This window comes from Nomia melanderi, chromosome 1 (genome assembly GCF_051020985.1).
Source record: "Nomia melanderi isolate GNS246 chromosome 1, iyNomMela1, whole genome shotgun sequence".
Classification (NCBI taxonomy): Eukaryota; Metazoa; Arthropoda; class Insecta; order Hymenoptera; family Halictidae; genus Nomia; species Nomia melanderi.
Window position 1 is genome coordinate 38,460,013 of NC_134999.1, and position 26,958 is coordinate 38,486,970.

Sequence of the window (26,958 nt, forward strand, 5' to 3'; positions counted from 1 at the left end):
CCGTTTGGCCCCCGGCAACGACGGCGATGGATAAATTAATGATGCCAGGTCTCCGGCAACGACAGACCGACATACGTCTGCGTCAGGGTGACGCGTAACGCAGCGTTATATACCTCCCAGCTACGTGACAGACGTACCGTCGTGCGTGTCGACCCTTCTCACGCGGATGGAACACCTTTGAGGAACGGCCCTCTAAACGCAGAAAGAATTCAATTCGTCGCTCGATCCCTCGGTATTATCGCGCCGACGAGAATTCTTCCGGGGGGTGAAACCGAGCAACGATCACGGAATTGTCTTCCTGTTTTCCGTGATATTTGCCTCGAGCCCATCGGCTTTGAATGTACTCGCTCATAACTCACTGTTTGCCCTTTGTCGGAGCGACGGTCTAATTTGAATGCAAAGCGCTGGCTCGATATTTTGTCGGCTAGGGAATAGTGCGCAGCGTTTGAGAATGGGTTTTCGAAAAATTATACTGCTGGATAGGTCGTGAGTACGTTTAAGGGAATTGGAGAAGTTCAGTTTTTTTTTTTGGAAATATCGCAGTAGAGAATTGATTGATTGAACGGCGTGTCTGACCACTGTTTGCCGATTTTACTTTGATTGCGTACAGATCGACGTGAAATATAATTCTTCGCGAATTCTCGGAGTACGAATGAAAACCGATGTTACACGACTCGCCTGGACTAATAAAAACGGACCGGATATTAATAAAACGTATAATTATTGTTCCGTCAGAGTCATTCAATGAATCGACGAGTGCAGTGGTGTTTTTATTCGATTAACTCGATTAAACGCGCAGGGAAACCAATTTTTGATAGCTGTGTTCCTACCTGTTGCCCGCTGCAGAAGATTCTGTTCCTTATCTGATATTTTGGGAAGGTGAAGCTTGTGTGCAACATTGGAACCAAAGTAGCACGATAAAAGAATAGAGCAACCGAATCGATGTTCCCATCACTTTGAAAACATTCGAATTCTCGCAAAATAGCTCACCGTGAATTATTCAAACACCCAATTTAACCTCTCGCACTAGCATTGCACAATCCGAGGTATAATTCCAACAACCGACATTTCACTCGCGACATTTATATGTGACCTGAAATTGCGACCTTTCGTCATATCCACGGTTGCTCCAAAACTGCCATCAATACCGAGACTCGTCGGGGATAGTCCAAAGGGTTAATCGCTTAAACAAAGTTTGCAAATAAACATTTACAGCGGCGAAATAGAGGACCGAGAGAATCATGGCGATCAAGAGAAAATAATACCTTCATCCGCTTACTTACCCCTTAAAAAAGAAGCCGGCTGAGTTGGCGTTTTAAGAACCTCCGAATCATCTGTCCGTTATCATCCGCACGGTCAGGCCTCTGGGACGGTATCAGGGGTTGAAACGAGGTTAAACGAAGCTGGTAACAAACATCTCATTTATTCGACAACCGGCGTCGCTCGCGCGTGGTACATGACGGGGATCAGGCAGCGAGCTAAGAATTCTACGGAAATTGTTGCTGTTCGCACACAACCGGCAGCCCAAGTGGGCTCGTTAAATCTTCAGCCCCGACAACCGTTCCGTCGTAAACGCCGGGAACGCTTTCTGGACCCGCTCGCGCTACCAGCGCCGCACGGTTAAAATATTTACCGAACGCGCTACGTTCCGGACTCCATTCTCGGATAAATTTATTACAGCTAATATTCCGGACGCGCGCTTCTCCGTCTGGCGATGGGACCGCGAGGCCGTTGCCAGATAGAGAAAGAACAGGTTTAGACGGGGGAGGGGAAAAAAAAGGAAAACCGAAAAGGAAGACGGTGAATTATTGTCTCATCGCACGCATAATATTCGTGGGCCCGCGCGAGCGGAGCTCGACGATTTACGAGTTTCCCTCGCGATCGAGCAACGCTCGCCTCGAACGTTAGAAAATTTCTTACGTGTACGCCCTACGACAATCCGAAACACCCGGTGTACTGGTATCGCGAAGATACGTTCGGGCTCGCATTAGTGCAACCATTCGTCCTCGGTTTAGCAACGCTTGAATCATTTCTCGATTTCGTTGCGCCGCCACCAAACGGTGCATTCGTGTTTCCCGCTGGTTGGCACGAATTCACGCCTGCGCGAGGAGCAACTGGGCCTGTCGAGTATAGAGTTCGAACGAGTCGAAGTTCGAAACGATTCGAATTGGTTAATGCTTCGATGATACGATTGGAATACACTATTTTGATTAATATCGTTCGGGTTACAGATCGAGTTTAGGCGTTGCGGAGTTGGATCTATTCAAACTTCGAATGATTCGAGCTCCATACCTCCGGTTTCCGAGTTGAGCAACCGATCGACGGAAAGTACCGTAATCTCTATAGAAATCATGCAAAAAGTTGAGCGTCCCCGGTACAGAGGCAAACGCGTACAAAAAGGAGGGAACCATAGAAAGTTAGTATCAAAGTGAGCCTTACAGCTAAAACGTGAATATTTCATGAACGTATGGAACCATCACCCGCTTAAGAAGACAAAGAAACGACGAAACCGTTCAGTAATTACGCATCCCTATTTCCGCGACGGTTTAACATTTGTTCGTTATAAAATGACTTAAGACTTAAGGCATCTGCGCGTGATATCTACCCTCATCGTTCCCGTATCGACGAATAATGTGGACGATTTACATCGGTACCGTAGAAAAAAGCTAGTTTACAGAGCGGTAACGGCCAAATAGAAGCCTGCGCAACGGCTGGAAGGAAATATCATCGATGGACAAAAGGCCGGTGTGTTTCGACGCCGAAAGAATTTCTCCATTTCCTCTCTGTTTGATCGTTCGCCGCATATCTCGTGTCCAGCTCCGTGCTACACCACCGAATAATCCTCGACCAGTATCTGGCCGAAGTGAGTTATCACGTAATCGTGGTAATACATCATTATGCAAAGTGGCTGTCCGATAATGAGACTCGCCCACACCACGATATTACCCCATCTGGCGCCCCAATATTGCTCCACCATCTTACTGAGTATCGATAATGGTATCTGGAAAATCGGTTAGAAAGTTTCTGCCTGATGACACGGCCGCGCAATTTATTATTCATTTCTCGGCTGCGTTTTTGAAGCGGTAATGCCCCTCTAATTGCCCGGCCGCTAGGGCGGCCGATAAACGATTCGCGAAACGAGCCGTCTAATCGCCTCATCGTGTAGATTAAAATGATGAGGCTAACGGATCCGCGTTCGAGGAATAATTGATTAGCCGGTCGATACTTGCGAACGGATAATATCAACTGAATAGACGATCGAATCAACACATGTGAGCCTCTTAAGCTTCGAAGTTGAATTTTTAACGCGTTCCTCTGTCTTCGAAAACTCATCCGAGAAAGTTCTTCGCGAGAAAGACAAAGTTGTTTTACCTGTCCCATCATGCCCATGAACGCCCACGTCTTGAACGTCTTCAGAGGCACGCTGACCAAGTACTCGTGGAAGAAGGCACTGATGAAGAACACCGTGATCGAAGCGATCGACCTACTGTACCCCATCTCTATGATGGGAATGTAGAGATGTCTGCAACAGATTAAACCAACCCAGTTAGTCAACTGCAAATTCGGTTGTTTGCGACTCGTGTTCAGCAATGATCAACTAATAAGTATTCTTATCGAATTCAAAGCATCAGCGGCAAACGCAAATATCATTCAAACATCAGTCCACAAAAAATCTGTCGTTACGTAAATACTCCCCTCTAATCTGTGCAGTAATACTCTCATTAGTACGCGCAATGATGCATCGATAGGATTAACAAACAGGATCGAGCATCTCGTTATCTCGGAAGGAATCCGGGTCCTCGTTGATACTCTCTGGACTATTACCCTAGCTATGCAAAGCCCCATTAGAGCGTTGTACCACAAAGGAGCACGTGGTACTTTCGCGGAGCTGTGGGTCAGGGTGTAGATAAGAATGGCGTCGCGTTTAAGGATCAGGCGGCGGGAGAATCGCCTCGAAAAATTAAAGCAATAGCCGTGGAAGTTTCCCGGAATAGCGACACTTTGGGTTGTCGTCTCGAAACGGGGACGACCGGCGGGAAGCGGAAGCCAGGAAGAGATCGTTAGCCGGCTTGGTTATCAGTGGCGTCGCATTGGAAAGAAGAAAAGGAAGCGGCGGCCGAGCGAAAAAAACTGGCGTAAAGAACCGAAATGGGAGGGGCGAGGGGTGGAAATTCAAAGGCGCGGCGCTCGCCGCTAAGAATTCCCAGCCCGGCGTTCCGTTCGCGTATGGAGGCCTCTTCGTTGCAGCTGGAATAGGATATAAGGGATGCAAACAGATAACTGCCTACCGCGAAACGTTCGACCAAATAGACGCGCTAAATTCTCGCGAAGATCTTAACGTTTCATCTACGGAGATATTGCTTAATAATTCCACCTTACACTCCGAACAAATTGAACATTAAAATATTCATGAACCGCGTAACAGTTCCAGCGTTACCCTAACACTCTTCAAGCTCCGAGAGCAGGACGGCTGTAACAACCGTGTCCCCTCGGCAGCGTGCCCCATAAATCCACGAAATCCCCAGTCTAATTAGAAGTGACCGGACGTCGAAAACACGTAACCAGTTCGCCGGTGATTCCGTAGGAATAAAAATTCTATACGTGGCTCGTAACCGTGGAACGGAACGAACGTTTCCAGGGGCGACCGATAGGAAGCCCCCGCAGAGATCGGCCCGCGGAATAGATCCTCCCTTTCTGTCTCATTTCCACTGTTCCCCCGCGATCCCGCCGCGGAATAGACGCGTCGGGATATCTCCCAGTTATAGAGGCATTATAAGTGCCGGGGGGAATAAACAGCTTTAAGTGCGCGCACCGCGATGCGTATCGGCTTTTCCCATTACAATCCTGAAAAGACGTCTTCTTCGTCGACAGCCCCGGCCCCTCCCGTCCTTCCGCCGTCTCCCCCGGCGTCTATGCCCCCGTCATCGTCGTCTCCGCCGTTCCAGGTCGTCATCGTCGTCGTCGTCGTCGTCGTCGTCGTCGTCGTAGCCGTCTGTGCCCGCTTTTCCATTTTCACCTCAAACCCGCCCACCCCAGCGGTCGCATGGCTGCGTGCCAGTTGCAGCTCGCAATTGCAGCTGCATATCTCGGCCCAGACGAAAGGGAAGACTCGGGAGGCGAACGAGAAGAAGAGGGTCAGAAAAAAACGGAGACGACGGCGTCGCATAGAAGCGCAGGTGCAGCCGGAAGCGGACGGAAGTGCCGCGGCGGGGCGAGCCGGGGGGAAAGGGGCTGGAACGGTGAAATTCGAGCCTCGGGAGCCCGCCGTTACCCGAGGCAAAGCCGATTACTGTTTTTGCCCGGTTAATTATTCGGAATCTAGTTAATTGCGAGTTGATGAGCACCCGGACCACCCTTCGCGCCTGCCCCCAACCCCCGCGGGATAGGCGAAGCGATCCGAACGGGTGCGTAACGCGAGCCTAATCGGGAATCCTTCTTCTCCGGCGCCGCGCCGGTTCGACGCGCTCCCGATATTTCTTGCGACAGTGAATTATTGCTCCGCCGGTATAGGTCTCGCGAGAACCCTTGGATCGCGGAACCGCGCAACCCTTCCGAGACGCCCGGAACACCTATTCCTCGCCAATGGCGCAATAACAACTTTCAATGCTCCCTTTTTTGGTCCTCCACTCTTTCCTCTCCGGTTTTTCTCCTTTTTTCCAGCTGCTCCGAGGATTTGAAAGTTTCCTCGCCACGGCTGGCGGCTCGGTGAAAAAGCGGTTCGAGGAGGAGGATCGTCACACGGAGACCGTGCGACTCGTTCGCGCGCGGCACGTGCACCGGTGGGACAGCGCACGGACGCCCGGTGAAGCTCGCGCGCGCGGAAACTTTCGCGGAAGTTCGCCGATTGTATTGAGCGGGTATGCATAATCCAATGTAACGATGACAGGGAAGATGTATGGCGGCAAAAACCGAGCGCGGCCGAGCGCGCGTTTATCTTCGCGAGTTAGCCGAGAGATTTTCCAGCTGGACCGGCGAACATCGGGACGCTGCTCCCTGGAATTTCATTCGAACCCTTGGAAGATGCTCCGGGCACGACTCAGCGGTGAACTTTAGCGCGATTGTCTCGTGATTTTGCGATTCGAGGCACCGATGTCGGTGATTATGTATTTCTAGAGGTGATCAATGTTTCATTCGGTACTCATGCTTTGTGAGTGCCTTAATGGACATTGGGGTTCTGACTAGGTAGATTGCATGTTTGCGGATGAATAAAATATCGGTACACCGGTATATTTAGAAGGCGAGTAATATATTAATGATCCTGTCTATCACGTCAGCCGTGTCGGACAGTTTCCTTGGCAAACCATTAACGTTGCTAAACGAATCCAATAACTGGCTAGGGAAATATAAATATTTCCTTAGCTACAATTTAGACAGCCAGTTTCGCGCTCGACGAAGCCCGGCTTAAAACGATTAATCTAAAGCAAACCTCAACGAAAAATTGATATTCTATTCGTGCGAATATTGGTAAACGTCAATAGCGCTCACTTATTCGTCAACAGTGGTCACGCGTGCGAGCACACAATAGCCGAAAAACACACGGCAAACGGAAAATAGGTGGCCGACATCCAAACAGAGAACCGCTCTTAAAGTTCAATTTTTCTAAAAATCTGTAAAACGGGAATCCTTTCAGGATCCCGGCAGACAGCTGAATGCCCGGAAGCATCGCCGGCGATCCGGGCCGAGTGTTACCCTTTCAAACAAATTCGTAAGTCATTCTCAGACGTTCGAATCGCGGATTGAAGCACGGGCGCGCGGAAAGTACGGAAAGAATCCCGCTTTTTCCCGCGGTGAATGGGATCCGGGTTCAACGGAGGAATGAAGACAGGAAGGAGGTGCGGTAAATAGCGGAGGTGCGGTAAAAAGTGAAAAAAAGAGAGAAAGAGAGGAAAGAGAGAGAGAGAGAGAGAGAGAGAGAGAGAGAGAGATGGACAGAGAGAGACAGAGAGAAAGAGAGAGAGAGAGGGAAAGAGAGTGAGAGTGGAGGAAGGAAGAAAGTAGAAGGGGAAGTTGGTATCCAGCCGCGAGGTCGTACTTTTGATCGAGCTTCTTTCCGCCTAAGCGGCTAAACTTCGTTAACGAGTGTGCCCCGCTTTAAGGAGATTTAATTACATTTTTCGCGAGATCCCGGCTCCTGTCTGCCCTCCGAAAAGGAAGAGAAATTTCCGTGAATCAGAGACTTTCCCCGCCGCCGTCGACTCACCCCCTAGACCGCCGCCGCCCCTTTTAACCCCGTGGAAACTGCTGCGCGGCTAATTGTTTTAGCTTCTACCCCCACCTCTCGTTATACATGTATGAAATTATGAGTACAGTGCGTCCCGGTGATAAAACTATGAAACGGATCATTCCATGCGAACGAATGACGCGGAAATTTCCAGTGAAATTTCCTATTCGAAACTACAACATTTGGCTGTTTCGATTAACTAATCGAGAAGTTATTCAACGGATAAAAGCAAGTTGAACGAGTATAATAAAATTCTGTTCCGTTTCAAGCTGCAATTTTCGTCGAAATCCGGTTTAAACAAATCTGGCGAGCACCTCTGCGTTTGTCGACGATCGACAAAACTACGGTCGAACAGCATTTTTTCGAAAACAAAGCTTGATTCGGGCTAAATGTATTATACATTTTTCATTCGGTTCTCCATGTAGGACAAACCCCGTGGACTGTAACTTTATTTCATCTAGTATCAACCGACTGTATGCATCAAATATGTACACTTCATTTTCCCAGAAACGGGAATCCACTAAAAAACTATAATCGCTGCCGTTCAATACCGTAATTCCTATAAAATCCAACCTCAATTGAATCGGCAGTTGCCAGGCACCGTGTAGATAACTACCAATCCAAGTCTTACTTTTAATGTCCGCGTGAAGGAAGCAGGGCATCGGCGCGGCTCGCGTTTGAAAACTCGCCGCGAAACTGAGCCGCCGCGCGACGACGAGGATCTTCCGTTTCCGCCGTTTATTTCGGAAAATTAATTCGCGGACGCGTTTATAAACAGCCGGCCCTCGACTTTAATTAATTCGGCCGCTCCCTCGCGACGCCCGGTGGCGGGTCCTCGGCCGACCGTGAAATATTATTCCGTTTTTTCGAAATTCCTCGGTTCCCCGGCGCCTTCTTCTATTTCCCATTTTGTCAGCGGTGATCGACAGGACCGAAATACCCGGTGCCGGTGACAGTCGAGGCGTCGAACTTGGCCGGAATAATTTGGGGATGCAAATAAGGGAAGTTCGTTGATCACGGTTAAGATTGGCAGGCTTTCCGAAGCTTTCCGCGGCGAGGCGTCATCGAACGAGCGAGTCCCGCGGCGGGTCGATCGACTCGCGTGTTATTCCCGCGGCGGTAGGGATTAATAAGGGTGATTAATATTATGATAACGGTGATATTGATCAATGAAGCTCACCGCAGGGCCCACCGATGCACCGGCATGTTCCAGGTCCTCCAGAAAATGTCGATGTTATTCGCGTTCCACCAGTCGCAGTAGAAATTCCGATCGGCGAAATGCAGCAGTTCTCCTAACAGATTAAAGAACGAATGGAATATCAAGTAGAAGAAGCACAGCCAGACCAGGTGGTTCGGTATCTGTAACAGTGTTAAAAACAGGGGCTTTCAACGGTACTGTCGAAACTAAAATATCGGTGTTACGAAAATATCAGGGGAACAGGGAGGGAGAAAACTATATTGAGCTAGAGACACGACTGATCGAACCGCTCGAAAACAAGAGGTCGTGCGCAATTCATGGCAGGAAGTCGTTCAATTACTTAATTCATTCATCAAATATTCGCGCGAATTAAACATAGATTTTGAATTAAACGTGCTCTGTATCCATTTCGAACATTCCAGGTACCGTAATCGATAGAATTCCGTATTAAAATTACTTGTGCAACGAACTCCTTCGCGAAAGTTCACGATAGAAATCTTTGCCAGCGCGAGTATCGATACTTTCATCTTCCGCATCTGAACGCGATTACCGGTAATTAACAGTAATAATGGCGAACACTCGGGCAACGATACACGCAACATTTTCACCGGCATTCCTTCCCAGCGGCGGACTGTCAAGATCCCATGGTCCGAGTTTCAAGTGGCTGGCGGGATCACGAACGCCAATCTAATTCCCGGGACGCCTGCTCGTTTCGCTCGCGAGCATAATACGCCGCTCGGCCGCTAAATGGACTCTTGTTTTCATTTTATTACAGCGCTCGCGAAAGGTTTTTCCCCCGTACGCGCTCGGCCGTATCACGGCCGGCCCGCGTCGATCAATGTTAGATCACGCGGTCGTATAACGCGCAACGGGCACCAACCCTCGCGGCTATGGGTATTAATATTTTAACCTTCTTTTTGTCTCGCATCCTTTATTCGGGAGCCTCGTTAAACCGACGCGAATTCGCTGGCTCTCCTTCCCCCGTTGTTCCATTGCCGGTTCGCCCCGAGGCAGTCGCGCAATTTCGCGTAATTCTTAACCTCTGTTAGCATACCGTTGGGTGAAGAGGCGGTTGGCAGGGCGGCGGCGGCGGCGGGGAGGGACAGGAGGGAGCGGGGCTGGAAGGAACGGCCGGAAGAAAGGAAACACGATGGTGGATGGAAGGTGCCAGCAGGAACATCAAAGCTCTCTCGCATTGTATAATGTATAAAACGGGAACGAAATGCCGGGAATGATGGAGTAATAATGAAATAGACTCCCCGTTCGTACGTTATCGGACACTTGAGCCTGGCAGACGCGAAACAGAAACGTATCGATGCTCCACAATGACGGGAATCGCGAGGAGAGAGGCGCTCTTATTCGCTCTTTGTATCGGCGGCCGGAATAGGAAGCGCATTGTCTTCCGCTAAGTATTTTTATACTTTTATCGAGCACGCCTGGATCTGGAAGACTCGGGGGCAATGTATTTCGACGATTGTTAAGGCCACTTATAGCCTTACCGTTTCGTCCGGGCCCTTGAACGACCGTAGTTTTAGTTTTGTGTACACTTTTTATCTTTCTAAGACTTAGCTGTACATTTGTTAGTTTTTTCGTAGCAATAAGAGCCTTCGTCCCGTCGCAAGTTGCAGTCGTCCTTACGGTATTACGAGAAGGGACCGTGGCAGCCATAAATCCCTGAACCCATAAGGCCCGCTATTCTTACTGTACACTTTCGCTGTCTATTGTTCACATCTGGCGTCCAGTTACCAGCATTTTTGACTCTCTAGCCCGTTTAGCATGTGTGTTTAAGGGCCTAAGCGTTTCTCGCTTTTTTACCTGCCACGGTCGACGACTGCAAACGGGACGAATTAGTTATTAACATTAGCAACTTGGAGACCCAAGAAGGGAGGGGACTGTCTCTCCCTTCCACAAACTTCTAGAATTAAAGGGCCAACCAGAATGACTTCACCCCCGCGAAGACGACTTGCGGAGGTGTCGTCGAAGACGTTTCTGGGAGGCCCAGTCAGTTGAGAAACAAGTTTCGACAAGTATCAGCTCAAATTGTACATAGCACAGAGTACGGAGTAGGAAGTACGGACTACAAAGCACAAATTAGCAATTTCGATCAAGCACATAGCATTTTAGTCAAAGTCCACTTCACCTCCTACTCATTTCCAAGTTTTGTTCCCGATTAACATCGGGTGGTCCTTCGAACCGTACAAGTTTTATTAGTCGGCACACCACGTGCAAAATTCAACAAAACTCGAACACCATTCCGGTAACCACGAATACTTAACAACGATTAATACTTAATACTATAATAATGAGCGGATATTCTTATCGATTTTAAAATTACGCCCGCGCGGTTTCCCTACTGCGAATCTGCGCGGTTAATATTCAACGAGAAAAATGGTAGAAATAGTACGGGACGTTGAATAATTAAACGAACATTGGAAACGGATGTTACAATCCCGGAATATACATGTAGAACACGGAGTGTTGAAATCAGAGTAAATTCTGCTGGAGTAGTAATAATAAAAGTCCTACGTTAACGCGTGAACGACCGAGCATCGCTAGAATTCTTCTGAGAACGCGGCTGTTTCGACAAAAGAACCATACGTAACGCTGAAACGTCGCGGTAATTAATATTGAAACGAGAAATCCGAGGAAGCGCGGGTCCCGACGGAAGAAAGGGAATCGCGTACTGTTTACACGTCCACCCGGTGTTGGCAATTCCACGGGCGGATTGCGTCTCGTTAAGTCGCGTTTTAGACACAAAGCTGCCCCGAAAATTGCGATGGAACAACGTTCGTCGTTTGTGCGCGACTCCGAGGCCACCGACGGGAGAAACAGCGGAAGGCAATCGCGACTGGGAACCTCAGACGGATTCTTCCGGCGTGTAACGTTCCCTTGCAGCTGCGCCCGCCCGCTCGCGGTTTGTCCAAGGAGGAATTTTGAAGTTATTTCGTTTTCGAATGTCTTCTCTTAATTCCCCCCGGAGCGTCGCGGCTGCTTCCGGGGGCCCTTTGCCCGCCCCAAAGGACTTAATAATGTTGCGAGCACAAAGGTCAAGTCTCTCGTGCCGCCAGGCATTCGCGGCACTTTTATGGAACCCGCGCGGTCGGGGAGGGAACGGGAGGGGACCACCCTTCGCCTCCCCTCCGGCCCGCCGCGCCGGAACACCCCGGACCAAACGGTACACGTGGCCCCCGCAAAAACTTACCTCGACGTTTTAATTTCGTTTGGATCCGGTATGTCGGCCAGCGAGGGCGAGCGGGATGAAACCGTGGCGAACCGTTTGAAACACGCCGATGATGCCACAAAGGAAAAAGCGGCGGCATAAACTTTGAACCGCGCCGCTCCCTTTCCTTGGCCAGCGGCTATCTCAGAACGAAACGCCTTTTCATCCCCCTCGACAGGGAGATAAATTCTCTGTTGGGATGATATGTGACACGGGGGACACGGCTGGCTTGAATTTTCGCGTGAGCGCTCTTTGTGACATCGTGCGTATTAGTGGTAATTTTGTATGCAAAGGGGGAAGATTAGTATCAGGGTTGGAGATTATGAGACGGATGAACGGGGAGTAAAATAGGAAGCTTCGAAATTAGTCGAGAGAGGACTCGAGAGCGATGGTAAAATAAAAAGCAACGGATAATATAGATGACACGGGGTATTACGCGCAGAATGAGGAGCGAAGAATATAGAATGCTCGGTCGCAAAGATTTCGAGCGTGTACAGCGAGAGTATCATCCATCGTGCCAGCTTGTCACCTCTCGACTCTCGTGCGCTACAATAATAAGAAATTTTCCCGAGAACGAACGGCGAAGAACAAAAATTTTCAGCAATTTTCTTTCGATCAGGACCCCGTATCGCCCCGGCGAAAGACAAACCCCGTAGACTCGCGCGATTCAGCGGCAACGGCGGCCCCCAAGCCTGCCGGTGCCTCGATTCCCATCTAAAACCGATGACAACGTTAAAGCTCCCTCGCAATTTTTCCCATCCAGCCGGCGCGATGCAGTTTCCCTCGATTCTTCTCCCGTTCCTGATTGTTATTCTTACATCCCACTGTTCATACGATAACAGCTACTTCCCAGATTACACACAGGGGCGCACAGGCTAGCGCCGGCAGTAAATAGTACCGGCGACGTGTTCCCGGGGGGCTCGCGCCGCGCGGGAGCGAACGAACGTCGAAGAAAAAACGGGGGAAAAGAAGGAAGAGGAGAAAGTGGACGGGGCTAAAGAGAAAAACGGGGGTCGAGGGGGGAGGAGGTGGGAATCGGGAAAGAAAATGGAAAATATCGATTAGCGACGTAATATAATGCGCGCCGGATAGACGAACTTACGCGAATCGGTCGTTGGTCCCGCGCCACGGGCTTTTTACACGATCCGGTAACGATAGCTCGGATCCCGTGTCCATATTACATTCAGCTATCGGTAAGTACATATCGGAAATTCAATGGATCTCTGCCCCCAACCACTCCCGCCTCTCTCTCTCGTTCAGCGACCGGCCACATCTTCGTATTCCTGAATCCAATATGCCTGCATTATTGATGGAAATCGATCGATGGGTTTCAGTATATATGCATGAAGCACACATTACAGATATGCGTTCTATGGGACAGTGCGAGACCGACGAATGGCTGGGCTTGTTGCGAGGAAAAGTCCGGATTTTCGCAGTCTTAATCCCCGATGATGTTACCTCCGTCTATAAGAGTTCTAGGAGATACCAACAATCGACTGATTTACAAGCGGGAATTCGTTCGAAATAAATTCAGAACGTTAAGTTGAAACTAAAGTAGTGAAGGAGTAGCTCGTCATCGAGAGAAACAGATCTCCGTTGCTTAACAGCGTGTCGACAATCAGTCCGCCGACGAAACGCCAATCCCCAGCTCCGAGAAGCTCCGAGGATTCCCAGGCAGACAGTTCACGCGTCCCCGATCCCCCGTTATTAGTTAGACTCGAGAAACGCGAGACGCGTGAACAAGTTTCCGCGGGCGGCGTCTCGCGCGAGCAGCAGCAGCGGCTCTGAAAGAGCGAAAGGGATCGTCGCCTCGGCGCGTAGACTAGCACCTCAGACTGTCCCTCACCTGGCCTGGCTTCTTTCCCGTCGGTGGCACCCGCGTGGCGTCAAAGAGATTCCGAAACGAGGGGACGAGTGGACAGGGCGGAGGGACGCGCTCGTATAAAGCAGATCGATCTAAGGAAACGACCTCGTTGGCAGCGGACTGCAGGAAAATTGCGTTTCCCCATTACGACGAGATTAAAGTCTCGTCCTACATTGCAGTTCCCCGGCTTTTCACCGTCCTTCCGCTTCCTCCTCCCTCGGCGTCCTCTTCGCCGGCCTCCAGCACGTCTTTCGCCGAGCGGCGGCCTCGCGCGCGCCCTCTGTCTTCCAAGTTCACCGGTTCGTATATAAGAACCGCAATTAACCGAGGACGGTGACCGAGCCACCCTCGCAGTTATTTGCGGTGTAAACGAAAATAAAGGTCCCGTGGGTCATTGCGAGCGAGGGTCCCGCGCGCGCCCCGAGGATGACGGGGCTCGATCTTTTCACCAGTCTGCTCGCCACCTCGAGCGGCTTCCGTGCGCCACCGATTCTTCCCCTCGATCGACAAACAATTATTTTTCCCTCCGGACGAACGGTGCCCGGGCGGCTGGGAAACAGAAGGGTACAAAGGGACCGGGGATGAGCGATTCTTCTCGTCGCGTGACTTATGAGATCGGGAGAGGAACTCTCATTGCGGCGGACTCGCCTCGGGGAACGCTGATTCCACTTTGATTTTCTGGGAGAACCTGGAGTTGCTTGTTGAGCTGACGGATGTGATAATGGTTGTGGCTTTCTTTCGGGTATTTGCCGACCGTGGGAGCGATCAAATCTGGGATTGTAATATCGAGGAATGAAACGTTGGCTTCTTCGTCGCGTATCGAGTTTGTAGCTTTCACTTATCGAAGCTTATGCAGTTCACAACTCTCGGAAGCTTATAAATCTCCTCAGATAAGTATCCATTCTAATTGACTAATATAATGAGTCTACGCTCGTCATCGCTACGAGCCAGCAACAGCGAATTATACGTCGATACAGAAAATAATTACCGTTCGAAAACTTTCGAGACTTCGCGAGGAATCACATAAGAACCGAGCGGTGTGTCTGTGAGCCGAAGTTCGTACAATGTTCGACTCGCTCCAGACCAGCGTCCATCGGGGGCCGATTTCACTCGGGCGTCGTTATTCGTGCTCGTTATTCTCTCGTTAGTCCGGATCGGAACTAGCCAGCCGTAGTGTTTCGATCAGTGAACCGGACTCGGTGAACCGAATTCAATTATATGACTTCCATCCCGAAAAGCGACTGCCGCGAATCGTCCTCCTGGACCGTGTATAATAATAGCGCCTGGCGATACGCGGCTGGCTCCCGATTAAAGCACCGCGGCCTGACCAGAAAAGCCACGCTCCGCCGGGCTTCGTTAACAAATTTTTCGCCGGGCGCCGGTTAATTGGACCCATCGCGTCATTAATTACCCACGTCCGACGCCCGCGTCAGCAAATAAACGCCGCGGCCACCCGTGCCAAGGAAAACCTCGAATGTCTCTCTCGCTCGCGAACGCTCGATCTCTACGCTTTTTGATCGGTGATCCTCGAAGACTCTTTGGAAATCAAAATTACGTGTGATTAACCCTTTGCGCTCGGAAGGTGACTCTCAGTCGCTAGATTTGACACACGAAAACTATAAAATCTGATACTTAATGTTGAACTTTGTGTAATGCCACGATAAGTGAAACGTTGGAGTAAAATAGCTTCGATCTTCGATGCACTTGTGATTTCAAAAATGTTAAATATTTCTAGTGAGAAACTTCCGAGTGCAAAGGGTCAATAGAGATGTACATAAATGCATAGACACGACTTCGCTGCATTTATTTTCGGTCAATTCTTCCGATCGATGCACGAGTTTGATTAGATCTTCACCAAACCGTTCGACTTCCCTCTGAATCTGTGATATCGATAAAAGAAAGGAATCTACCTGAACCGTTCGATGCCACTACTGTTTTAATTAAAAGAATTGTACCGTGTTAAAATGCTCTGCATCGGAAGTACATCGATAAGGAAAGCAAGTTCGAAGCCAGTCATTCCTGTTCCAATTTGTTAAAAATGTTGGAACACGTCCTGTATACCGCGGCTGCACTCGTGAGTGCTCGACCATATCCGCCCTCAACAGAAACACTTTTTTTTCCTCACGATCCAATTGCTCTCTCCTTTATTGGACCGGCCTGTTCGGCGACGATTGAACCGCGAACTGTAAACGAGAACGCTCTCTCGTCGAAGGACGGGCTCCGGTGGAAGTCCTCTGGCCTCCTCGTCGTCGAACGATATTAACCATTCAATGCCCGATCTATACTTTAGCCGGCGCCAACGAAGGGGCGAGAATGTCGCGCAAATAACCGGCGAGCGAATCGCGTATCCGCCTCGAATTAAAAGTGTTTCGTCGGTTATCGGTTGTTTGCCCGACACTTGTTCCCGCTGCGACTGTGGCTTTCGCATTACAGATGGCTGCAGAGAGAGAGAGAGAGAGGGTCGAGAGAAGAACGTTGCCAGCCGCAATACCGATTTTTAATACGCAAATATTGTTCCGCGTTATCGCCGCGCAGCCGGATACACGAATTCCCGCGTTCTCGTCGTCGACGATGGACGCGCGGTCCCTTTGACGCATCCGCACTCTGTTCCGCGCGACCCGTGACCCGCGACGCGACACGGGTCCGCTTTAATGCGTGCGCGTTGTAAACGCGCCAAGTGAAAATTTTAATTAACGCATCGAAAGCATCGGTGTCCGGCCATCGGGCGGTTTTAACGGCGGCCGCAAATGTTACGCGTCAAATTACCGGACCCCCTGTTTTCGAAGTTTACGTTCCCGTTTATGGGGACGACGCGGTTATTCCTGTATCCCGAAATCCGATAAAACCCGCCTAACGATGTTAACAAGCGACCGCGGTCTCTTTAGCCGGCTGGACGATAATCGAGGGATCGAGATCTCAGACTTGATCGCGGTGCTGTGATAAGGTTGCGGTTGCGGGGACATTTGGGCCACTGCGCTTTGTCGTGCGCCGTTTAAATGGAACACGGTCCTTTGATCCTTCAGCGCAGCGAGTAAAAAGTGGGAATAGTAATTATGCCGTGCTAATTGCAGCGCTGATGCTCAGCCGAGGAACGGGAACTGGTAGAGACTCGTAGGTTAGCACTTAGAGGCAGGGAGTCTCATAATCTTGAGATGATCTTGGGAGAAAGTAGAAATCTTTGAGACCAGATTGGCGCTACAGTTTAATAATCCCAAAGAACCTTGAGCTTGGTTGACCGAGAAGGCCTTAAGCAGAGGCCCCAAAGAATGATCTAAAAAAACATTAAAGATCTCTATGTCCCTGTTAGCAAACTTCAGAGAGACCGCACAGGTTCAGCGATCTTAAGCACACCGCAGTCTTTGATCATTTTGCTAGATCTAAGGACACAGCGAATCTGATCGCAACCGCTAACATACCGCATTACGAAATAATGAATTTCTATTCGTGTTCGGTACGGAAGGATCAATGAGATCTAAAACCGTGAAAATTCTTATGGCAGTCGATGCATTCGCCATCGAACTACGCGAGTCGACTGAACGTGGCGTTTGAAGTTGCCCGAAGAACCGAGGGAAACATGAACTTCGTAAAAGAATTATACCTCGGCTGCATTGCCTTTAGCTTCCTGTATCGCCGGAATAACTTCGGATCGTTTCGAAGGAGGAATATCGCAAGGGGTAGCGACTCGAACGGCTCGTTTATTGATGGAAACGGCGTTACGCGGGTAACTCCGTTACAAGCCGCCGCTTCCGGGCCGGTATAACTCACGCGGCGAGGCACCGTCACGCGGCGAGAGACCGGCTGTACACAGCCGGGCGAAAGTTGAATCATGAATTCATAGATTCCGCGGAACTTTCGGCCGGCATTCAAATGCTCTCGGTCTGTTGTCGCGTGTTCCGCGAACTGAAACTAAAGCGTTCTCCGCGGACGGATTTACAACGGGGCTCTGTTATTGCGACGCTCATCGAAAACGCGTTTCGCAGCGTTCAGTTCTGCAACATTGCGCCCCAGCTTCTCCCTTTTTTTCTTCTCCTTTTCTTTCCTCTCTTTTCAATTTTTTCCTTTGTTAAAGCGAGTTTCACTGAGACGAAGTTCACGTGAAACGCCGGGGAGAGTTCGGCTCGCAAAATAATACTTCCGACTTCTTATCGAGGGGAACGGTTTCGACAGCGTTCTCACTTTAAAGTGGAAAGACGACAAAGTGGAAGTCGGCTTTAGCATAGTTCATGCTTGGCAAGTGTGCTTGAGTGTTCTATCCACTTTGCACTTACTATTTACCGTTTCCGGGGCTACTGGAATTGCACCACTCTTTCTATAACTTTGAATTTCCTCGGAGTTCGCCGTTCGTTAAAATATATTCCGCTTTTGATCTTGACGGCGCTCGTTCGCGTCTTTATATTTCGAAGATGTCCCGAGGAACGCGAATGACGATAAGAAAAATATCACCGCGACGCGGAAGGTGTTATTCGAAAATAATTTTCGAATAACGTTCGACTACGGTATTTTCGAGCGCCTTGCGTATCGCGCGGTACGCTCGGTTTTTCACGGTAACAGACATCGATCTCGCCGAGCTTGTTAGCCGTCCAGTTCGTGGCTGTTTGCTTTTTTTAAATAAAATATAATATACTCACGGCAAGTTTGAGTAGACGCTCGGAAGCCTTCGCCACGTCCATGTTCTGAAAAAACAAATGAGATTCGATTATTAATTTGAGTAGAGGCACGGGAACGGTAAATAGAAGCGGAATGGAAGTTGGATGATCGCAACGGCAGGGGCAGGATTCGATAAAACAGGGGTAGAAAACGAAACTTTCTAATTGGACGCGAGCCTGCGGAATATGTAGCGTGAATTCGCCAGTTCGCGCGGAAATTTTCACGCAGTGATTACGTCGAACAACGGAGGCCGGTAATTAAAAAATGCAGATAATTAACAGCTAACTTCTTGTGAATTCGTGTCGTGAGGGCAGTTCCAGGGATTCGTGCTATGTTTTCACGTGTAGTGAAAATCGCCCCGCATATTTTTTTCCCTTCTCCCGTTCCTTCCAGTTTCGATCGCGTTCGCAGACTCGGCACAAAAGAATCGTCGAGTGCCATATATTTCAAATATAACGCGAGACTTTTTTATTGCCATTTAATTGGACCGATTGTGAGATTTTAATGGCACGAAAGTTATCGTGTTGTTCGACAGGTCTCCCAGGATGTCGAAATAAAAACGTTGCGCGATTATAGAAAGTAACGACGAGCGGGAAGAAACAAATCCCGATACGTTCGAATGATAAAGAACACCATGACAAATAAATTAACTTTCGAAAACATTCGGTTCGCAGTCGCGCGAGAGAACACGCCAGTCGAAATTAAAGCTTCAAACGATTATATGCGGCAAGGTGATAAATAACAAATGCATGGAAGAACACGCATGATCCGATTCCTCAGAGATAGATATTACAGGTGTTCCCAGCTCCATTATCTCTACTTTCAAATAGGATTCACCGATGGAAAAATTAATACTACAAAAGAGTTCGATGCTCAACGAGGTAAAAAGCTATGCATGAAAGTATATTAAATATTACTCGATTCTATTACTGATTCATTGGAATTGAATAGGCAATTACTCTGCGCTACGTATAATAAAATCTCGCCGCAGCGACAGCCAACTGATAAGTCTAAAAATAATCAACAATGCATTATCGATAGGCGAACAAGAGACAAATAAAACAGAACGAAGTGCAACGATCGTGGAGGATCCTCGAAAAAACGTAATTAAAATATTGCTACCGCGGCAACGGCGGATTAAACGCCGGAAGAACCGAGTTGCCGAAGACTGAGAGATTAGGAGCAATTCGAACGGCAGCGCATGCTTCAATTGGAATAACTGCGGTTCCCGGAAAGTATCCTCTTATTCCCTCCCTCTGTTCCCTTCCATCGTCTCCTCTCTCTCTCCCTCTCTCTCTCTCTCTCTCTCTTTGCTATGCTCGAGAACATCGAAGGAGCTTTCCAGCAATGGCATTGATATTTCGTGCGGTGTACTAATTGAATACGGGGGAAGGCAGCCAACCCTCCGGCATTCCGCTTAAGTGGCGGTTGTCGAGGTCTCTCCGAATGGCACAACACGGGGAGCCCGCGTTGCGTATATACCAGGCTTACAAATAAATACGTAAAGAGCCTCCCTGTCGATTTCAACACGCCATTTGCACGCGCATAACAGGAGACACGTGTGGCGCACACGCGACCTCGAGTCGCGCGAGAATCGCCTAAACTATTGAAATAAGAACCGAACAAGCAAACAACTGAGACAATGTTCGCTCCTTGCTCCATGATCTATTCCTGTAATTGTGCCTGCTGGAATCTCTTTGTCATTAAGAATCTGTAGGAAACAAGAAATTTTCTGATTATCCGTGTACACGTTTGCTTTGAAGCATAAGGATTGGTAATAATATTTCATTTGAATTCAAACGAAAAACGAGGAAGGAAGAGAGAGAGAGAGAGAGAGAGAGAGTTGTCAGCGTTTTAACTCTGCCCCTCAATTTATATATTTAGAGCGTTATCAAAAAATCTTGGAATAAGTAGGCCAGTAATAAATTTTTTATACTACTCCCGAATTTAAATTATGTCGGACGAAATGAGAGTTTCACTTGAAAAAGCCTGGATAAATGAAATAGATGATATCTCTGTGGAGAGTGTTCTGTCGCGTTGGAATTTCAACCGTCGATTCCTCTTAATTCGAAAGCCACGCGTGCAACTCGAAGAGCGAGTTTCCCAGCGTAATTATTTTAGAAGACGAAACGAGCAGAATAATTCGATACCGCTTCGGGGACCGATAATTCAACGGATTAAAGGGTACGCGTTACGTTTCCTCCCCCCATTTTCTCCATTCTTTTTTTCATTACATATAATTACACGGTTCCCGGAACCCGCAATTACAGCGGTTGATGCGCGTTCGTTATAAACTGGGAATATGATATTCTAATTTGGGGTTTTCGGGCTCGCTCGAAACCGCGCGGACACCGTTGCGAGATGTTTTACGGATCGCTTTGACGGTTTAATGCGACCGTTCCGTTCCGGGAATAAAAGTTTCAGGAATAAGGGTAATTGGCGCGTCGCCGGGCTGCGCACTCGCGCGAACGACTCGTGATTTCCTCGCTGCGAACAGTATTAACGAGTCCTCCCGCGTGTTTATTTCAATCTATGGACTCGCGGGCCAATGGAGATCTCGCTAAAAACAGCTTCCGCCGGAGCTCTCTCTTCTGGCAAATGAATAATCCTGGTTTAATGATGTATTAAGAGGGGCCGCACTGGATATTCCCACTTCGATTCTTTCGATAACGAAGAAACGTAATTCTAACGAAGCGCGCCCTCTTTCACTTTTTAATTACAGCAAACGGGGAAAAACAGAATCGAACGGCGAGCAATATTTTTCACGGACACTGAAAATTCAAAGTCCAGTGCTCCGTTTAATTCAATTAAACTATTCATTACTCGTTCCATTCAAGAAAGTTTAATTATTTATTCATCGGAAAAGTAACGCTGAGGAGAAATGCAATATTGTTTCCTCCATCGAGTAGAGTATGGTTCTTGAAGAATATTATAAATAACAGCCCAATTATCGATGGCGAACAAGATACGTCTTAAAATTGGCGGCCACGTGATATTTATAAAAGGTGTTCTTCAGCTACGAAATGAACCGGCAAAAAGAAGAGCAAGAAAGCAGCAGTCCCGGAGGGGCGCGTTTAAAACAGCTCACGTAGGTGACACGCTGCACCGAGATCATTCTTCGTCTTTCCTTTTCTTCTCGTCTCTCACCGCGGACGTGAGACGTTGTACAATGATCGATCGTCCGGTCGGATCAAAGGCCAGAAACCTTCGCCGGTGCCTTGGCGGGCTTCACAAAGGGTTATAATAAGCCGTCTCGGGGGCGAAAACGCGGCCACTCGAGTTCGAGGGACCAGTAACTCGAACCATCGACACCGTTGTCTACGCCACTGAAACTGGATACTGTCAGTCGGAGAAATTCGTGGAAATATGAGTTGGACCGGCGCTAGATGGCCGATCAAGACCGTTGTTCGCAACGAACCTCTTCACCGACCACCCTACTCTGTCATTCGACCAACGCAACTCCTCGATCGCAGAAAGCGAGGATATTCGATAGAATTTCATTCGAATTGATAGAACATTTAAATAGAGCTATATTATACAGACAACGAATGAACAATCATGCTATTGATATTAACCATTTGCACTCCAGAGGCTCTAAGTCACCAAATGATTAGGACACAGCAAAACTGTAAACTCTGATATTTAATATCAAACTTTGTATAGTGCATCAATGTACGAAATATTGAAAGAAAATAGTTCTCAATGCATGTGAGATGTCTTAATTCAATCTAAGAAAATGTCTGTATCTCATTAGAAGATATTGAATATTTTCGGTGAGAAACTTCTGGAGAGCAAAGGATTAATAACTGCGTCCGACCAATTTTACACTTGTACTACTGATTCTTATTACTGTGAAAGTGAACTCCATCTAAGTCGTATTTCGTAAAACGCTCGTGAATATGACAGATTCTAATAAGACATCCATTTGTTCACATAAGTAAGCTATCGATTATCATCTCTTATAATGAACAATATTTCGTCGGTCACGTAGGCGGAAAGAAGATTGCAAAAGGATCACGGCGAAAGTTAATCAAAGAACTGTCCCCGGGAGAGCAATCTTTCGCGCGTTGTAATCCGACGTCCGTTCTCTGGTAAAGAATATTCATGGAGGCGCGTTAACAATCGAATAAACAGAACCGCAATCTGCGTCGCGTCGCATCGGGCTGACAAGCTAAGATACATTCCCCCCGCGTCGCGTACGAAATTATCAAGGAACGACCCTTCTCCCCCGTGGACGTCCGTTCATAATATTCCCCGGCCCTGTCAGCCGGCCAGAGGTATCGACTTTCCAGCGAGAAGGGTTGAAATATTTTCACCTGTCGTATTCTCGATCGACCTGCCCTATCGCGGCCGGCATAAAGCCGAGCGGCCGGCCGACGGACTGAACACTGCGACGACACCAGACGCCGCGGAGCCACTCCGACTGAAAGGAAGACACACGGCAGCCGCGAGAAGCGTACCAGCGACGGCGGTGGTCACGAAGATTTCATGTAATAACACGGCTCCCTTTTTGTCCGTCAATCCGCGGACTCTGGTCACGAATCTAGTTTATCGCTCGCTTTTTCCGCGGCCCGTATTTTCTCGATGTCCCGTATTCTCGGGGAATTTTCACTGATGCCAAGTTCCGGCAGAATTCTTGATTCGTTTCATTATTAAATAGCTTCAGCAGAGTAAACAGACTATTTGATATTCCAGGTTAGAGAACTGTAAATAACTAAACACCGGAAATATAAATATACCCGCAACATATTTCACAGTATTTCACAGTTCGCGACGCTGAATAAAATCATTCGTTTAACAGGAATCTGAATAAATTCAAATGAAAATCCGATGTTCCACTTCACTCGGAAACATTTCTTTAAGTCACCGACAGAAGAAGGAAGTTCCCGTCGCAGTCGCGGACAAGTCGAAGAACGCTCCCTTTCTCTCGATAATCGAGCTCTCGTTGACCCACACGTTCACTGTCTCCGTAGGAAATTTCGCGCAGTGCCAACGGACGGGAGGGGAAAAAAATGTTCGAGGAGAGAAAATGACAGACAGGGAAAATAGGAGAGGGTTTACGAGCATTCACGATGGGAAATCGATACGATATTTCACCCGTTTCGCCGTCAACGGCCTCCGAGGTGCGAGCAGCCAAGTTGCAGAGACTGCACCTACTGGCCGCCTCCACCTCCGCCCCCGCCCCTTATTCTCAACCCCCTCTAACACCCTTGAAAATCCTTTAAACGTTCATCCCTTTAAGGAGTAGCACGTCGTCGAGCCGATAAGCCCGGCGCTCGATGCAACCCCGGCGTCACCTTTCGATCGGTCGATTGCCCTACAGTGTGAAGTCATCCGTGTGGTGGAACGCCGTGAAAGATAGGCGAAACGTGCCGTCGCCCATTTGCATTTCACCGGCGGGAGCAAATTTTCGACGATCTATAATCGGAATTAGTATCGCCGTTCCCTTTACTCGGTTAACCGTGCGGCGCATCGAAACAGCGAGACTTTTCAGAAATTTTCGAAGCTCGATTTTGCAACAATGCTGCGGAGAAATTTTTTATTTATCTATGGAAGTTATCCATTTAACGATAATTGGATCTTCTAACTCTGTATTCGATTCAATGAGTTTTTGATAGTTTTACTTCTGTCGAGATGATTGTTACTTTTTGGATTGTATGATTTAGATCTAACACTTGTTTCATTAGAATTGGAGACGCGTGTATGCGAATGGAATTATGAATAGGAGTGGGTGTTGTCTTTTCATTTAAATGGTAACATAATTTTGACGTACCCTGTGTATAGGGTGGTCCGTCAGAAGGGGAGAATATTTTAGAGGGAACTGAAACCGCCCCGGGTAACTTCCACGGCAGATGCTGGAAGTTTACCTAAATCACCTCTGTTATTATTGACTTCGCGAAAAGAATTTTCTCCCGAGCTATTTGCCTCCTGGAACTCGAGGAAAAAAGAAATACAATATAACAATGGCGTCTCGTGATAGTGTTTAACCCTTTATAAAGCGCGATTTCGCGAAGATGAAAACAAACGACGTTCCTGTTGAATGTAGCGAATCGGAAGCTGAACAATTTTCATCGAGCACTTTGCAGGTTAAAAAAGATACTCCTTTATTCAAGTTGCGAATTATGTCGACGCGAAAAGTTATTAACGATGGTAATTCGTCCTGCCTTTAGCGACGAGTGAAAATTTTCAGCGTCGATGAGTAAGAGATATTATATTTTATTCGTTAATTCGAAAATTTCTGTCTGCATAATTAATTTCATCAATGCGGCTGTCGCGATGAGCCAGCGATATATTGTATTAACACAATATATTTATTTATTTCACATTCGTTTCGGGAATATTCTCGCACCGCTGAGAAGACCCTAATGAAATTTGCATTCACGATACCGTCAATTATTCGCCCTCCTTGCACATTACAATTATTTATTGAGACCCTCGCCTCCGGCGTTTTCGACTCTCGATCGATACAGCCACATATCTCAATCTTCCAGTTCTGTCACAGGAACGTCATCGTCGTGTTAATATTTGTTCGCGATTGTGTATTGAAACGCGCAGGGAAATCTGTAGCAACCGGTCTAGACAGCTATATTCGTACGACCTTTTGAACGTGTGATTAATTCAAGACTTATATTACTTCAACGACATCGAATGAAAGTTAAAATACATTTCTAGTTTTAGAGTTTCTTCCATTCGTTCGAATGCATCCTTTGCTTGTTGGCAATTTTCTCGTAGAATATTTTAGCGAATCCCTTTCGTTTGGAATTTCGTTTAACACGAGTCTCTCTATTACTGCACGAACAACGGTATCGAAGGAATAAATAAAGAAGTAAAGACTTCAGTTTTCTCCGCCGGTTAGAAAATTAAATACCATTTTACGACCGCTTTAAAGTGGAAGACCCCTCGTTTCCCATGGCACGGCCAAATATCCCGTAGACCGTGCACGTTCGCGTGAAGCGTTCGGTTATTTTACGTGTAAACGTTGCGCTCATAAACCCTTTGAAAAGTCGACGCGGGAATCGATAAGCCAACGCGGCGCGCGATACCTGTCGACGCCTTTCGATCGGTCGATTGCTCGGCGACAGAGGCGAGCGTACGCGCCGCAGAATTCACCGGAAGACAGCCTCGTTAATACCTAAGCGATGAAAAATTAATTAGTAAACAACGAGAGGGAGAACGAAGAGTGCGACAGACAGACGAGGGAGAAGAAAAAGAGGCAGAGAAGAATAAAGACGCGCCGATGAGAAATAAAGGAGGGATCAAGTGCGATTAGGAGAATAAGTATGCTACAGCGTGCAGAATTTTGATGATCGAGAATAATTAATTGATAAGGAAGCTCTCGATGAAACGAGTAAGAACAGAGGAAATAAAGGCAGACCTGTTGACGCTTGCAAGCGACTATTGTGAACACTACAGTGGGTTTAATTAAAATGTTGAGTCAGTTATATTTTAATCAGTATTTCTATTTCTTATATTTTGATATGCATATTTTCAGTGACTAGGAAGGAAGGAATTTAAAATTGATCATTATGACTTATCTTGTAATTCTAGTGTTAATGAAGCCCTCAGGTGACCGACAGCTCTCCCGTTAATTAATGATAACAAGTTCCCCGTCGATGCCACTGATATCCGTAACACGGGGATCGAAGTCAGCGACAGACCGGCCCCGTAGTCGACTCTATTTTGTAATCTCGATCCGACGTCGACGGAAGAGGAAACAAATTTGCATTGTTAATTGGAAAGCGGCGGCCCGTGGAAATTAAAAATGGATGTCGAGTGGAAGTTCGATAATAGAGGGACGATTTTCTTTGTACAATTAGATAGGAAGTTTCATTCGAATCCTGCATTCATTAAAACCGGGCGCGTTCGCGGATATAATTTCGCTTTGTCGCTGTAACTCTACCCCGTTCGTTAAATCTCTCGAATGTTTGTCACTCGATATACGTGTAATGTGTGCAAATGTGCGTGCATTATGAAACACAGTGTTTGATAAAGCTTTCCGCTTGCTTTTGGTTCGTCGTAATTCACGGAGAAATTAGTGGCAGGGTGGAGCGCCGTTATATCCGATAAAAATTCGACAATACGACCAATCATTCGATCGTTCGAGCAACAGGAATCGCTAATTTTTGAAGGCCGGTACGTATGCATTTTCCTAATTGCGGAAAGGTTAAGTTTGTCGACTTGACAAGCACCGTCTCCATTCCCATCGACTCACAGAGTAATTACAAACTTTCGACCAGTGGCGTACATGAATGCAGCCGCAACTCCTACATCTGTAAATGTTGATCAATGAATCGCGCCGAGTACTTCGTCAATTAGCGCGGAGTAATTGACGTTTTCCCAACGTTTAAATAAATCTCCGTTGAAACATAAATAACTGATAAGCCCTTAACCAAGACGGTATAATTCCGACGAAAATATTTCGTGTCGCCCACTTCGAGCTAGTCATTAAAGTAGCGACAAAGTATCCACGAAAAATATTCTCTTTCCCGCGGCAGCCTCATTAAACACGAGGCGTCCCAAGTGTCCGCGACCAGTATCAAGCTTCAAACGTCAAACGCGGAAAAAGGAAGGAACTGTTTGAATCACAAGCAACGTTCACGCAGGAAACGGAGTCATGCGAAATGTTCTTTGTCCGGTATCCGTTGTCTCTAACGAAGAAATACTATCCAAGGTAACCGGAGTGGGCAGCTTACGCAAAAGCGCTCTTAGGAGTACACCTGTGTGTGTTTGTGTGTGCGTGTGTGTCAGGCGTAAGAACGTCGAACCGGAAACGGGGGGAGAAAGACGGAAAAACAATGTAATTAGAA

The 26,958-nt window shown here is 47.8% G+C and overlaps 1 protein-coding gene across 1 annotated transcript in view; it reads right to left on the minus strand.

Annotated features, from left to right (window-relative positions):
* Positions 1 to 1,404: 1,404 nt before the first annotated feature.
* The window catches only part of mdy (diacylglycerol O-acyltransferase), a 113,378-nt gene continuing 87,824 nt past the window's right edge, over positions 1,405 to 26,958 (minus strand). The window contains exons 9-12 of the mRNA XM_031971844.2: positions 18,133 to 18,177; positions 8,403 to 8,581; positions 3,373 to 3,523; positions 1,405 to 3,001 (exon numbers count right to left, since the gene is read on the minus strand). Coding sequence (XP_031827704.1) covers positions 2,825 to 3,001; positions 3,373 to 3,523; positions 8,403 to 8,581; positions 18,133 to 18,177 — 552 coding nt within the window. The 3' untranslated portion in view covers positions 1,405 to 2,824. The remainder of the gene's footprint in view (positions 3,002 to 3,372; positions 3,524 to 8,402; positions 8,582 to 18,132; positions 18,178 to 26,958) is intronic.